This window comes from Cicer arietinum, chromosome 6 (assembly GCF_000331145.2).
Source record: "Cicer arietinum cultivar CDC Frontier isolate Library 1 chromosome 6, Cicar.CDCFrontier_v2.0, whole genome shotgun sequence".
Taxonomy (NCBI): domain Eukaryota; kingdom Viridiplantae; phylum Streptophyta; class Magnoliopsida; order Fabales; family Fabaceae; genus Cicer; species Cicer arietinum.
In genome coordinates, this window is record NC_021165.2 from 59,347,346 (window position 1) to 59,363,816 (window position 16,471).

A 16,471-nucleotide genomic window follows, 5' to 3' on the forward strand; every position below is an offset into this window, starting at 1 on the left:
ATTCATTACAATTTTCTTTAGTTTTGATGCACTGCTTGCTATACATATTAAATATGATATTAAATGTAAAATGTAGTATAGCCGTGGTTATTAAATTGCCAAACATGAATGTATGCACAGGTATTGAGTGGAGGTTGGAGAGAAAACATTGAAGTTGCTGGAGAAAATGCACTTTCAAGGTATGATGCCACAGCTTATAACCAAATCATACTGAATGCAAGACCACAAGGTGTCAACAAAGATGGCCCTCCAAAACATCGGATGTATGGAGTAACATACCTTCGTCTATCTGATGAACTATTGCAACAATCAAATTTTGATATATTCAAAAAATTTGTGGTAAAGATGCACGCTGATCAGGTGAGCAGATGTCATGCATGCACTTGAAAGATATAACACTTTAGAGCTTGTCTTCAGTTTAATAATCACCGTGCTGCCTCCTAAACCTCTCCCCTCAAATTGTAGGATTACTGTGAAGATCCTCAAGAGTACAATCATGGCATACCACCATTGAAGCGATCAGAACCAAAGATTCCTGTTGATGTTCTTAACGAAGCAACTAAGCCAATACCGCCGTTCCCCTGGGATTCAGAAACAGACATGAAAGTTGATGGTTGACTTCCCAATTCGACGGGAAGAATGGCTAAAGAATCAGCTGGAAATAATATCTACCGCTCAGGATGAATAAAGCACATACATGTGCAATGCAAATAATGTTCCAACAATAAAGCAATGTCTTGACTATAGACATCTCTACTTGTGTTGTGTGTACTTTTATGTGTTTGCCTGTCTGAGTTTAATAAACTATGTTATTGATAATAAAGAGATGAAAATAGCATATTGCATATTTTCAAAATCATCTTACAAAATCATATTCAAATAATGTCAAGTGAAAGAAATCTATTCAAATAGCATATTGCATATGTTCAAAATCATCTTACAGCAGTGCATAATTCTGTAACCATATCACCTAAAGTTGATATTGTGATCATTTGAAGTCAAAACAAGTTCTTAATCTTAACATAATTATTAAGGCCTAAAAGACCACAAATTATATCAAAAGTGCCGTTATGTAGGGGGAACAAGTTCCACGTTTAAAACTTGAGCTTAAATATTTGCAGCATAGTTAATAGTGTGCATGCAATATCAGTCGGAGACCTGACTCATGCAATAATCGCATTTGAATAATTGAAACACAAAAATTCTTACGGTAGAAAATGCAATAAAGACAGATCCTGCAACATAAACTGTTAGAATATCATAAAATATCTTATAATATCTTTTATATTATATTAGAGTACCTTGAGTTATTTTCTATGATCAATTTATAATCATAAAGATATCTTAAAATATCTCTCATTATTATTATTTGTTACTTATTTAGGATTTAGTCTATGTATCTCTATAAATAGAGATTAATATTCAATCTTTTGTAATCAAGTCAGCATTAAGATATTATCAATAATATTCAAACTCTTATTATTTTCTCTATTCATTTTCTCTAAAATCTCACAACTTCAACGTGGTATCTATAGCCTATTTCGATCCTCCTTGAACGATTCCGCCTCTATTTCGCCGTTGAATTCCCAAAAGTTTGGGAATGTAATAGTTTCTCTATTCAAGTGTGCTTCACCAGATGCTTCTCTTTCTCGTCGATGTGTATCTCTCCGCATCCAGATGCATGTTCAACGATGTACTGGTTTCGCCTCTCTCTTCCTGAAGTAGTTGTCAGACATAACTTCAAGTTTAAATATTTTGGATTTCCGGTATTATTGATTTGAAGCTTCCAAATGTAGTTTTTAGAAGAACGGACGTTGATTTGTTCAATTGTTTGCCATTAATTTCTCTCGGACTGATGATGATTCCAACTATCTGGCTAGGCTATATTTATAGCAATTCTATCCGATTTCACCTACATCCCTGAGTTGTCTTTCCATCCATTTATTATTATTTTGCGGAGCAATACATTATTTTCTTGTAAGAAGCTAAATGAGGGGGAGTGTTAGAATATAATAAAATATTTTATAATATCTTTTATATTATATTATAGTATCTTGAGTTATTTCCTACAAGCAATTTATAATCACACAGATACCTTAAAATATCTCATTATTATTATGATTTGCTACTTATTTAGTGTCAAAATATGTTTATGTCTTATATCCCTCAAGTATAGGGATTCGGTTGAATAGGAGTACTAGTAGAGATTTAGTTATATATGAGTACTAATAGGGTTTTAGTTATATATGAGTATTAATAGAATTTGGTTGTTTAGTAATCTAGTATATATATATAGCTCAATAAATATATGGTATCAGAGCTCTCGATCTTTGGGAGCCTTGCTTCCGCATAAATATGCCGCCTTTGTTGTGGTTTCTTTTTTCTGAAACCTTAGCCACCTTCATTGTGGCCCTTGCTTCCGCATAAATTTGTCGCCTTCATTGCGGTTTCTTTTCTCTGAAACCTTAGCCACCTTCATTGTGGCCCTTGCTTCTGCATAAACCTACCGCCTTCATTGCAGTTTCTATGTTTTTGAAACCTTAGCCACCTTAATTGTGGCCCTTTTTGCTGCCTTCATTGCAACAATTTCTTTTGGGCCTACTCGCTATCATAGTGTGTTCAATACTCACGTCGTTACTGTTCACGTCCGTTTGACCGCCTCTAGACCTCCTTTCAGCGCCGTTTTCAACCAAATTGTTGATCGGCTGTTTCTCGTTTAGTTTTGGGAGTTCACTTTTTGATCGGAGAACTTTTGTGGGTCATTTGAAGCTCACATGGTTTTTTCTCACATGATCAATCTTTCGTCTCTAATATCGTTTGTCTACTGATTTTAGGGATATGGCAGTTAAAGAAAGCAAAAGTGGATTGATCCGACTTAATGAAGATAAAGTGGGATGAACCAATGAAACTATATTGTTATAATAAATCTGCTATTAGCATAACACATAATCCAGTGCAACATGATAGAACCAAGCATATTGAAGTCGATAAACATTTCATCAAAGAGAAAAACTCGACAATGGCAAAATTTGCAGTCCATATGTCTCCTCCCAAGACAACCTTGCAGATCTTTTAACTAAAGGGCTAAACAGCCGCAACTTTGAAAGAATTGTATCCAAACTGAGAATGGCGAACATTTATTCACCAGCTTGAGGGGGAGTGTCAAAATTTGTTTCTGTCTTATATCCCTCAAGTATAAGAATACAGTTGAATACGAGTACTAGTAGGGATTTAGTTATATATGAGTATTAATAGACTTTAGTTGTTTAGTAATCTAGTGTATATATATATATATATATATATATATATATATATATATATATATATATATATATATGTATATATGTATGTGTATAATGTATTACTAATATAATTCAATTCAATAAATATATTTTTACTTTAATTCTTGAGATTTAGGATTAAGTCTATGTATCTCTATAAATAAAGATTAATATGGAGTCTTTTGTAATCAAGTCATCATTAAGCTATTATCAATAATATTCAAGCTCTTATTATTTTCTCTACTCCTTTTCTCCAAAATCCTACAACTTCAACATAAACCATTTCTAAAAATCTTGCAAATTGCTCTTATTTGTTAGGATTTGACAATTTGAAGTGAGTATATGAAAGGATTAATACTGCATCCATGAAAACCAATCAATCTCAAAAGAAGGCAATGCATAATATACAAGAAGAAAAATTAAATACCCTTTCTAAAGGCATTAGAATAGAACCAGGTGAGTTTTGTTCACAGAAATCAAATCACTGAAATTAGAGCTTTTTTGTTATATTGCTAACTAAGTACTTATATTCAAAAGACAAGAATTTTGGTAGAAAACTAAAACCATAGGATAATTTAAAATAAAAGCTACATGGTCTGAGGGTAAAATGATTGTGAACCCGAAGATCAAGGAAATTGAGCCAATATGGTTTTCTTGTGTTTGGTGCAATCTATTAGTATCTAAGTTTGATTTTACTATATACAACAAATTCTTACTGCATCTTCCTATTTCTTCATCTACTCTCTCTACCGCGTCTCATGTATTCTCAAATCCTTTCATTGGTTGGTTATTTCATCTCAGTCGTCAACCATATTCAGGCACCATAATATGGCATAAAGAGAAAAGTAAGCTCATGTAGAAAAACAAAATAACAAGTATCGGAGAACTTACTTGCTAATGGCAATTAGGTTGCACAAAGAAGCACAACTTGAAAATGGAATAGTGACTAAATGAATTTTTGGACATCTTTTTGAGCAAAAGGCAAAAATATCAGTGGTAACGCATGGTGTCTAAGAGTGAGGCTTCTCCTTTTAAGGAGAAATCATCTTCAGTATATTGGAGCGTATATATTTCGATGCTGACAAGTTGAGAAATAAACTGTTACTGTGAAGGCATTAAGAAAAATCAGCCACTCAATTGTTCTATTTATTCGATCAGAGTGAAATATTCTTAATAAGGTTCTTCATCAAGCGTCTGAATCAATACAATCATATTTCCATGTCATACTCATAGTGACAGATATCAAAGTTGATTGTTGAATTGCCAACAAGATGAGAACTATTTATTTCAGAGTCAATAGGGAAATAAGACAATATTCAGATTATGAATAAAGTCCTGTTGCATCTGCAATGCTAGTGATGATTCCACAAAGTGGCAATTATAAAACATCTTAATATATTTGCCTGGGCTGGATAAAAAAATCAGCAATTTTCAATACTTGGACATACATTAATCTTATTCTAATTTATCAAACTTATATAAAAAATATGCATTTTTCGATATTCTAAAATCTATTTCTATTTCAACAAACTTCCATCGACTCACCAATATCCACCACATGAGCATAGGCCATCTTTAAAATGGTGAAACCTCAAGATATCTCGCATGATAATCTCTCGGCTCACGAGCTTAGAAATCATTTTCATTACCGTATGGCAATCTCCACACACACGAAGATTTTTTGTTATTCTGATTGTGGTCCCTGGACTAGTATTAAGAAGAGCAAAAGCAAGTGCCAACCTCTCGCTATGATCCCAGAGCATCTTCTCCTTTATTTCTTCTTCAACATCGTGGAGAACCGAGCTCGTGTCAGGCTTGTACCCGTCTTTCTTGAGTTTTTCATTCAAGTCTTCCAATTTGGCATATATATCATCTGACTGATGGTGAGACTTATCTCCAACGAAAAACTGATGAACCGTCTTATTTAGCTCGACAAAACTGTAACTAGGCGGTTTCCTCAATCTTTGATTTTTCACCAATGCCCTCACCTTTTCAACATCCTTCCACTGTCTCTCAGCAGCATAGATGTTGGAAAGGCAAACATAACCACTCACCCTATTTGGATTCATTTCAAAAAGCTTTTGAGATGATATCTCAGCTAACTTGACATTCCGATGTAATCTGCAAGCAGAAAGGAGAGCAATCCAAACATCCTCATTAGGTTTCAGTTTCATATTGTTGATAATTGCATACGCTTCATCTAACCTCCCTGCCCTTCCAAGTAGATCTACCAGGCATGAATAATGAGTAGGTCCAGCCTCCACATTGTACTTTCGGATCATTTTATCAAAAATTTCTTTACCTTCATCCACTAATCCAGAATGACTACAGGCCGATAAAACTGAAATGAAAATTCCCTGATCTGGAGTAATATCTTTACCCAACATTTCATAAAACATGGACATAGCCTCTCTTCCCTTCCCATGAATTCCAAATCCTGTAAGCATAACTGTCCAAGAAGCCAAACTCTTTTCAGGCATCTCATTAAAAGTGCGATGTGCACAAACTAAACTTCCGCAGTTAGAGTACATACTAACAAGGGCAGTTCCAACCGCAGTATTCCCTCCAAAACCCTTTCTAACAATATAAGAATGAACAGACGATCCCAACAGCAAAGCGGAGATTTGATTACAAGCACCAAGCACCGAAATAACAGTGACTTCATCAGCAACTTTAGCTCCCCTAAACATTTGACTGAAAAGTTCAATAGCTTCAAAAGCATCCCCACGCTTTTCATAGCCAGAAATCAAAGAATTCCATGAAACACTATCCTTCACTTTTAACCCTTCAAACAATTTCCTAGCACCAGATATGAAATCACAGTTACAGTACATATCAATCAAGGAATTCATCAAAAACTCACTATTATTACACATTTTACCATTCCCACTATTCCTAACAACATAACCATGAACTTCTTTCCCCATCTTTAAATCCATAAGATCACCACATGCCCTAAGAATCGCAAGCATGGTAGTCCCATCTCCAACAACACCATATCTTCTCATATCATCAAAAACCATAAAAGCCTCCCCTGGTTGACCATTCTTAACATACCAAGACATTAAAGTGTTCCAAGAAGTCAAATCTCTGACAGGCATTTTATCAAACAGATACCGCGCAATTTCCATCTCACCGAACTTCAAATACATCGAAACAAGCGAATTCCCCACATAAACATCTAACTCAAACCCACCAACCAAAACCAAAGCATGAACCTTCCTACCCATTTCAAACCCCAAAAGATCACCACAAGCTTTAAGAACAAAGGGGTAAGTAAATTTATCAGGCTTTTGTCCAAACCTCAACATTTGACGGTAAAGAAAAACTGATTTCAACGAACTACCATTAGAAGCATAGCCTCTTATCATAGAATTCCATAAAAACGAATTCTTTAACAAGATTTGGTCGAATATGAGTTGAGCTTGATGCATAAAACCGCATGAAGCGTAGCATGAGGCGAGTTTTGTGGAAAGGTATGTGTTGTGGAGAAGTGTGGCGGAAATGATTAAGTAAGCGTGGAGTTGTTGTGTTTGTGTGATGAATTTGGAGTTGGTGAGTGCTTGAAGTAAAGTTCCACATTGTAGAGATTGGAGTGGGAGTGGGAGTGAAAGGGTTGTGTAATGAGATATTGGAAGAAGGGTTTTTGTGTAGCGTTTTTTTAGAGTGAAAATGATGATTTGGTTCATTAATCATGAAGAAGAATAAAGAATAAAGAATGAAGAATGAGAAAGCGCTAAACAGAAAAAGTGGAACAAAAGTCAAAAAAACATTAGCACGGGAACAGAACATGAACCTATATAACCAAGGACATAAGGTTGGAAAAAATGGTTTAATGGAGATGCGGGGTATCGATCCCCGTACCTCTCGCATGCTAAGCGAGCGCTCTACCATCTGAGTTACATCCCCATGATATTAATTTTCACTGTTTTTCCTTTTTGAAAGAAGACTTATGAATTAAAAAAAGAAAAATGTTAAAACAATGATTATGAAGGTAAACTCTATTAAAAGGAGTAAGAATCCAATAAAAAATTCAAATTAAAAAAACGAAAACAAAAATAAATAAAAAACAAATTAAGCATTAACGAATGTGGTGGATATGTGGATCATATAACAAGGTTAAAAAAAAAAAAACAAGATTAAGAAACAAACAGAGTATTGTTAAAAAAAAAGGTAATGAATAATTTATTGGTGTTTTAAACCAAAAAATAATTTAAAATAAATAAATATTTCAAGAAAGAAAAAAGAACTTCCTTATGTATATCTACTAGCTAGCAAACACTCATTAGTAATATTTCTTAATTTATTGAAACTTCATCAAAATTGATATCAATTTTGTCTTTCACAAATTTTCTTCTTCTTTTTCTCTTTTAAATTTTCTTAGTTTAAATGAACTTTTGATTTATATATTATAAAAATTTAATTTTTAATTTCTCTATTGTGTTGATGTGCTAATAGTGACTTGGATAAAACATTCTAACATTAGCTTTTAATTTCCATATCATAATTATATTTTAATAATATAATTTATTATGTTATATAACATTTTAAAAAAATCATTTTTATATAAAATAAGAAGTTGAACCCAGATTGAGAAACGGAAGCACATTGTTGTGGTTGTGTTGTTCATAATCGCTTCTACCGTTACATTTCTCCATCACTAGTGTTGTTCCTTTTGTCAATTTTGTTACTTCACCCTTCTTCATCATCATCAACACCACTCACATGCAAATGTCTTTTACACCATCTCAATATCACAACACAACAAAACTTGTAGCCAATGCAACATATATGCTAAGGTGTAACCCAATAATAGCCTAGATTACGAAAAACAAAAAAAAGGGAGAGTAGATAAATATCGCAACAATTTAGGGGAAACGTACACATTGCACAACTTGAAATGGTTTATGATGAATTGCAACAATTTGGGGGAGAAGAGGGAAAGTATGTTTTGCAGCAATTTGGGGGAATGGGAACATGGGATTTGCAATGAGTGAGATGAATTTTTGTAAGATTTGAGAGTGAAATCGAATGCAATTTTTCCAATGGAAGAGTGATAGGATTTTTCAACTATTGATTAATTTATAAATTTTTTGTTTAAATATAGTAAATATTATTATTTTTTAATTATTAAAACATAATCATTAATTTATATAAATGACATGGAAAACCTTAATTTATAAATGTATAACTCACTAAATCCACCTTAGATCGGCATCATTAATGACTTGGCCATGTCATCTGAATTGGAGGGATACCAATTTTTTTTTAAGAATTTCAAAATAGAAAGAGAAAAAAAATCATAATTTAAAAAAGGGAACTAAAATTTAAATTAGATCAAAAATTCATATTTCTTTTTATCACAATATTCTCTCCATCATCTATTATATTTCTTTCCACTTCACTCCCATTTAATTCATTTCTTTTTATCACAATATTCATTTAAGTCTCACTAGCTCTCATTCATCATCTATTATATTTCTTTCCATTTCACTCAACATTTACCAATATTCTCTTCTATCTCTTTTTTACCCTAATTATAATTGATTATACAAATTATACACATAAAAAATTTAACATTGATTAATTAATTCAAATATGGCATTTCGCTAATGAATTAGTTATATAGCGTTGTTAATTTAAATAAGAAGATCTTGTAATCCCTAAAATTTGCTAATTAGAATCATGGGGACAACAAATTAGTTTATTTGTGAAGTTGATATCATATATGGTGATGTGCCAAATGATATCACATTGATGATTTGATTGGTTGATGATATTGATGATTTTAGGTATGTTGATGTAAATGAATGTTGATTGTGTGATTGAATGTATTATTAACTTTTTATTAATGATGCTAATTGATTTTTGGTGATTTAACATAATTCTAATGTGTTTTTTGTTAAATTGTTGTTGTTGTTTTTGTGTTGATAATCTATTAGACTAATGTTTAAACTGAAGAAAATCTTATGTTAATCGATTAGGAAAATGTATCAATTGATTAATAGATAATATAATTGATTAAGTAATTAAAGCAAGCAAGAGTAAATATGCAAATAATTGTATGAAAACTCAATTATGACCCAAAGGTTAGAAACGTGCTTAAAAATAATCTTAAGCTAAAAAGTACAAAGCCAAAAAGATGTGCACAAATGCATTGATCACCAACTCGAAAAAAATTGATCAGTTCGAGTATCAAATTTGACCAAAACTGACCTAACTCAATTCGTGACCACTTCTACACAAAAACCAACTACACCTTGAAGAACTCTTTTTAGTCGGAAAACCCTAAGTAGAAAGAATATATATATATATATATATATATATTTTTTTTTTCTTTCTCCCACATTCACATGAATGATATAAGGAAACTCATAAAAAAATTTGAATACTATATATAATACTTGAGATATATGGAATATAAGGTTAGTTTTGTGGTTGAGGTAAATAAGTTAAGTAACATAGTGATAAAGAGATCGGGAGTTCGATTCTCACTCTCGTCATAATTCTAATAAGACTAAGATATTCATATTTAAGTGTAAATTGATTCACACAGTTATCAATCTTTCAATTACTATTTATATTTTATTTTAAAGGAAAATTATCCTATTTATTGTAGATATATTTTGTAAATATCCATTAAGTCGAGGTCAATTATCATCTCTAATTCCAATGTTGGAGCAATAAATAAGGAATGTGCAAGGACCATAAATAAAAAAACAACCAAATGTTGTGGAAGCATTGTAAAAACACATGTTTTAGGGGGCAGTGGAGCAAAAGAAACGTCCAAGACATGACATCATGGGTGTCCGTCCCAAATTGTCCTCCCCACGTCCCTTTAACAACTTTCAATGCATCGTTGTTTTTCTCTCTCCTCCAAACCCTCCTCCCACCCAAACCCAGCACATCATACAAACTTTTGAATCAACCAATTTCTCAACGACACAAAATTCTTGCACTAAAGCATTGCAATGCAATTACATATCTAAACAAACTCCAAAAAAATAATTAATTAAACTCAAACTTCTAACGTATAAAGATTCAACCCTTGTTTGCATGAATTGCTTAATTTCTTCTCTCTCACGTAACGTTCATAACATAATTATTATCATATAGTTCTTCCCCAACGTGACGTTATATACACATTAACAAATTTTTCATCATTGTTCTGACTCTCTCCCTATTCAATATTGTAACATTACAAAAAAAATAAATATATTGTAACATCACAACCCAAATTTTGAGCTTCTAAGATCCCGTGGAACTTCCAACCTTCGTGGGATTTTAGAAAACGTTGAATAATTTGTGAAGTTTTTATTTGTATATACAAATTTATTTGGAATTAGCAACAAGTTTTTTTTTTTTTTTGACAATTTGGAAGGAATTTCAAAGTTCAATGAGATATGAACAGAGAATTAAACGGTGAATTTCGAAGCATTATTAATGGAATTGTCAAGAACCGGTTGTGCCGTTGTTTATGCCATCCTTCTTTGTGCTTTGGCTCAAGGGGGCTCAGAAGGGAAGGAAGATGATGGGGATTTCTCATCTTTCCTTCATATTCATGGAAAACAGGTATTATATGTGCATTAGAGTTTTTTTTTTTTACTAATCCAAAGTAATTAGGGTTTTTTATAAACGCCCTGAGTTATTCAAAAGTTTAGGCTGAATTTACACCGATATGAGACTAATTCTCTAGTTTTTAGATAAACATTTGATTTTTGTTTTCTTACAAATGGGGTTGAGCTCCCTTTGAAACAGATAAGACTACTTTAGGAATCGAATTCAGGTTCGATTTTTGGAGAGAGTCGTGTTGCCAACTCTTCCAGCACCACGTTCATCATATGTGGGAGTTTTAATTAGCATTCTTTCTTTTCTTTTTTCTTTTGAATTTCTTAGCTGTTTCTTTCTTTTGTTTCTTTTCTTCTTTTCATTCTGAATGGATATTAACTATAAATTGTTCTGAATTTGATGATTTGATATTCTTATGTTTGGTATTCCTAGTAATTGGCTAGTTCCTAAGTGCCAACCAAGTGTGATTTACAATTCTGTGTTTTTGTTTGTGATGCAGTACTTTCTCTTTGATTTTTTAAATCTTAAAAGTAAAATGAACTGATTCAATGTACCTCACACATGTTATGTGATCCCTAAGATGTAGAATACTTGTTTGTATAACAAATCCAAAGAGTTCATTTCGTCGTTAATTTTGTTGAATTTGCAATACTTTACTGTGTCTTTTTTTATCAATAAAAAATTTAAGTCAGGTTCTTGAGGCTCACTTGATTAAGGGAAAGTCTCAAATACTAACAAAGGTACTTACGTATTACTCATCAACTAGGTCCTTACATCAGCCGCAGAAATCAGACCCAAGTCTTTGTAGAATATGAGTTGAATATTTAACAATTGAACCAATCCAAATTGACTTACTTTACTTTTTGGATGAAACATGACAGTGATAGTATAATATTCCAAAAAATTACAAAAGCCTTTGTGACTTATATATATGGCAACTTGACTCATGGAAAGTAGCACGACATGCCCGGGTGTCTAACATGTATTAGTGCCTAGTACCAACATGATACGATACTTATACTTGTAATTATATGCAATTATGTCAGTATTGTGTCTAGTGTTTGTGTTTCATAGTATATATTTGTTAATATTTTGAGGTTTATTAAATGTTACTATTTTCTCGTTTGGTTGATACAGGCAGAAAATGTGTGGAAACATTGCAGGAAAGAATTGATAGAGAGGGACAATGATGATAAAGATTCTAACTTGCATCCACTTGAAGGAACCAACATTCACAAAACAACCAAATCATTGCCTCCAAATATGAAAAAAAAAGTCTTAGACTGCATAAGAACAAGTGCTGCTACTCCCCCTGCTCCTATTTCTGAACAAAGAGCTAATTCAAGATACTTGCTAACAAAACATTCTAGATCAACATTGAGTTTAAAAAGTGATCATCTTCATGGAACAAATTCAATTTCTGAGACACCACATAATCATATTTCACCAATCTCACCAATATTACCAATGTCAACAATGTCACCAATGTCACGGATGTCACCATCCCCTGATCATGCACTGGTATCACCAACTCAAGTTTCAACACCAACAACTTCATCACCATCACCAACACCTACACCTACACCTGTTCCTAGTACTAACGTTGATTATTTACCACTCCCTCCAGATATGTTTATGCCATCACTACTGCAGTCGCATCAATCGGTCACTCCTTATCGTAATTTTCAACCTATAATGGATGCTCCGGTTCCTTCACCTTCTTATCACAGCAATAACAGAAGAAAGAAAACTATTATTTTAGCTGCTTCTGTGTCAGGAATCATAGTCTTAATAGGATTGTCACTTTGCTATCGTGAGGCTAAAAGCAATAAAGTTGAAAAAAATGACGGGTCTTTGCTCATATTAACCTCCAATGATTATGCCGGAGGTATGCTTATATGTTCATGCTTTTTAAGTTGGCCTAATACACATATGATGATTAAATTCATATAAACATAAAATGTAAGTTGCTGTCTAGTTAGTCCCTAGAATGATATAAATTCAAAACAATCTCCAAATTTTTAAAACGACAATCATTTTAGTTCAGAGTTTTAGAAATTATTAATTATGAAATATCAAATTAGTCCTGAAATTCTTAATGTTTAAGGATCAATTTAATCCTAAGTATATAATTTTATGGACGAATTTGAAAAGTGGTTAAAGTCATCACTAAAACAGCAGAAAATTTACATTTTCAATTCTTTTTTATTTCAAGTCTAACTAGACAATGTTCTACAATTTTAAAGACCAAGTTGTTAATGTATTTGATTCTTGAATATGTGATGTGAATATACCAAAATCACAAACATATTTTCCAACTCGTTTGTCATTTTGATCCTCTAGTGTATTTCATTTGTTAGTTTGATCTTCGAATATTCTTCTGCTAGTAAGTTTGATCCCTAAAGTTAACTAACATTTTTACTGATGCTTGTGTTTCTTTATACATTCAGAAACTATAATACCAACATCTCAAAAATTTAGGAATCAAAATGAATATTCACTAAGCAGAACACTTGGTCCTTCAATGTGATTCCTTCTTTTTTTTCTTCTTATTACTTCAGGTGCACCGAAGGTTATCCGTTTGGGAAGTACTACTAAAGAAGAATCTGATATCAACAAAGGAAAGAATCCTGCAGATGTTAGAAATTTGTCCATTAAAATTGGAGATAACAACACCACACTAGTTGAAACAACATTAGAAGATATAGGACAAGTACCAAGTACTTCTTCTGGAATACCGGCCCCTCCACCTCCTGGTCCGCCACCACCTCTTCCTCCTCAGCCGCCTGTTCTTGCTCCTCGTCCACCTGTTCTTGCTCCTCGTCCACCACCACCTCCAAGAGCAGGTAATCCTCCGCCTGCTCCTCCCAAACCAATGGCTGGTAGAAACCAAATTACACCTCTTGGACCATTAAAACAAGGAGGTTCTAATGAGGGTGATGCTTCAAAGCCTAAACTAAAGCCATTTTTCTGGGAAAAGGTTAATGCAAAACCTGATCAATCAATGGTGTGGCATGAGATCAATGCCGGGTCGTTCGTGTAAGAACAATAACTCTTGATTTAATACGTGTCTAGTCCTTCTAAAATTTTATTATTTGTTTTTAGTCTCTGTACTCAAATTCAAGATAATTATAAGGACTAAAAGCATATTTAATCCGAATTTTGTCAATACACCAATAAGATTGTACTTACCTTTGTGACTACTTATCAGGTTCGATGAAGAAATGATGGAGTCATTATTTGGTTGTACTACCAACCAAAACAAACATGAACGTAAAAAAGATTCACCTTCTGTAGATACTTCAGTACATTATATTCAGATTATTGACCCTAAGAAAGCACAGAATTTATCAATTCTTTTACGTGCTCTGAATGTGACAACAGCAGAAGTTATTGATGCACTTAAAGAAGGTAATTTATTTGGTTATAATTCTAAGGTTACTAACTAGTTTCTGTTAAAAATTCAAAAACATCAAGCATGTATATCTTTGCATCATTTTTTTATTTATTAAAATTTGCAAGCAGTACAGATTGATCACAGTGTATTGATTGAATCAGGTAATGAAATTCCTGTGGAGCTCATCCAAACGTTATTAAAAATGGCACCAACACAAGAAGAGGAACTAAAGCTTAGGTTATTCTCTGGAGAACTATCTCAATTAGGACCAGCAGAGAGGTTTCTCAAAGTATTAGTTGACATTCCATTTGCTTTCAAACGTCTTGAATCTCTCATGTTCATGTTTATTCTTCGAGAAGAGGTCTCAGGCATTAAGGATTCATTTGCAACATTAGAGGTAATCACTCAAACTCTTAAAAAATATACTTTGAATCTTAAGTTTTGTATTCTTAGGCCAAACTATTTAGATGGATTTTGATTTCAATGATATATCATTTGACATGATTAATGATGGGATATAATGAAGCAAGTCAGACGAACTAGACTTATACATTTGATTTTGATTAACCAAGAAAGAGACATGAAAAGGCAAAGGGTTCTAAATTCCAGTTGCAAATTATTCTATTAATCTTTTACAACAAAATATGGCCAAATGCAACAACAATTGTGATTGTATTATCATTAAATAGACTTCTAAAACATTTATATTGCAGTTGTAGTTTAGAACTATATCTACATGCACTTATAACTTCATTTAGGTGACAAATTAAGGTGCTATAAATAATCATATAAATATGATTACGGTTGATTATTTCATTGCATCTAAATTGCAGGTTGCATGCAACAAGTTAAGAAAAAGCAGACTATTCTTAAAACTACTAGAAGCAGTTCTAAAAACCGGCAACCGAATGAACGACGGCACCTACCGCGGTGGCGCGCAAGCATTCCGTCTCGACACACTCTTAAAACTCTCCGACGTAAAAGGAACAGATGGAAAAACAACACTACTACACTTCGTTGTTCAAGAAATAATTCGTTCCGAAGGAATAAGAGCAGTAAGAACTGAAAGAGCAAGCAGAAGCATTTCAAGCGTAGGAACAGAAGACAATTTAGATTATGGAAATGAAGAATCAGAAGAACACTATCGTAGTCTTGGACTTCAAGTAGTTTCAAGTTTAAACAATGAACTTGCAGATGTTAAAAAAGCAGCATTAATTGATGGTGATGCATTGACTAACGCAGTTTTGAAACTCGGTCACTCGATGGTTAAGACTCAGGAGTTTTTGAACACTGATTTGAAGAATTTTAATGAAGAAGAAGAGAGTGATGAGTTTCAATGTTGTTTGGAGAAGTTTATGGAATATGCTAAAGGAGAAGTGACTTGGCTTGTTGAAGAAGAAAAGAGGATAATGGTTTTGGTTAAGAGTACTGCTGATTATTTTCATGGGAATGCAGGGAAAGATGAAGGATTGAAATTGTTTTTGATTGTGAGTGATTTTTTGATTATATTGGATAAGGTTTGTAAAGAGGTTAAGGAGGATACATTGAAGAGAATGAAAGATTCGTGTAAGAAAGAGGCGGGGAAAACGTCTTCCACGTCTTCGCCGGATACACGTCATCATCAGCAGTCATCTACTTCGTCGTCGTCGTCGTCGCCGCCGCCACCATTGTCAGATCTACATAGGCGATTGTTTCCGGCTATTGCAGGGCGGAGAGTTGATTATTCTAGCTCTGACGATGAGGAGGATGAAGAGGAGGAGTTTTAGTTATGTATGGAAGTGGTTTTGGTATGAAAAGAAGAAGTTATCAGCAAATCATGCATTAGTAATTGATAATCAATCAAAAATAAATGTAAAATTAAGAAAATATAAAAATAAACTCTTTTAGTATTGTTTAAATTTTTTGATTGATTATACACAATCCTAAGGTCTGAATTGTAATTGCGGTTGCAGTTATTTTGTGTGCTGCTAAGCAAAGTTAAGGAAAATAGAAGCTTAGCTTGATGTTGTGGGCTAATTAAAATTGCTTCTGATTTCTGAAGTTAATAAGGAAGTGTACTAATGTGTATATTATCATAACCTGTCATATGACACTGATCAATGTTAGTTATAAAATGTACCTACTGTGGTGTTCCTAACCAATTTCTGAGTTTTTTACTTTTACATATATGAATTTTTCCCAAGTGTTCTTTTTTTGGATAAAACGTAAATCAGATTAAATTATG

The 16,471-nt window shown here is 33.0% G+C and overlaps 3 protein-coding genes across 3 annotated transcripts in view; 2 read left to right on the forward strand and 1 right to left on the reverse strand.

The window, feature by feature from the left end:
* Positions 1 to 914, forward strand: part of LOC101498026 (beta-amylase) — a 3,889-nt gene extending 2,975 nt beyond the window's left edge. The window contains exons 6-7 of the mRNA XM_004513491.4: positions 110 to 360; positions 466 to 914. Coding sequence (XP_004513548.1) covers positions 110 to 360; positions 466 to 618 — 404 coding nt within the window. The 3' untranslated portion in view covers positions 619 to 914. The remainder of the gene's footprint in view (positions 1 to 109; positions 361 to 465) is intronic.
* Positions 915 to 3,383: 2,469 nt separating this feature from the next.
* Positions 3,384 to 7,079, reverse strand: LOC101497702 (putative pentatricopeptide repeat-containing protein At3g11460, mitochondrial). Its single transcript, XM_004513490.4, has 2 exons — positions 4,827 to 7,079; positions 3,384 to 4,359 (listed from the first exon to the last, which is right to left on the reverse strand). Exons 1-2 carry the CDS (start codon positions 6,968 to 6,970, stop codon positions 4,272 to 4,274), a joined length of 2,232 nt encoding a protein of 743 aa, XP_004513547.1. The 5' UTR covers positions 6,971 to 7,079; the 3' UTR covers positions 3,384 to 4,271.
* A 3,017-nt stretch (positions 7,080 to 10,096) lies between these two features.
* On the forward strand, positions 10,097 to 16,417 carry LOC101497372 (formin-like protein 3). The gene is made up of 6 exons (XM_004513489.4): positions 10,097 to 10,853; positions 11,988 to 12,738; positions 13,412 to 13,889; positions 14,062 to 14,261; positions 14,409 to 14,644; positions 15,081 to 16,417. The coding sequence occupies exons 1-6, from the start codon at positions 10,725 to 10,727 to the stop codon at positions 16,011 to 16,013; spliced, it is 2,727 nt and encodes a 908-aa protein (XP_004513546.1). The 5' UTR covers positions 10,097 to 10,724; the 3' UTR covers positions 16,014 to 16,417.
* The last annotated feature ends 54 nt before the right edge of the window (positions 16,418 to 16,471 follow it).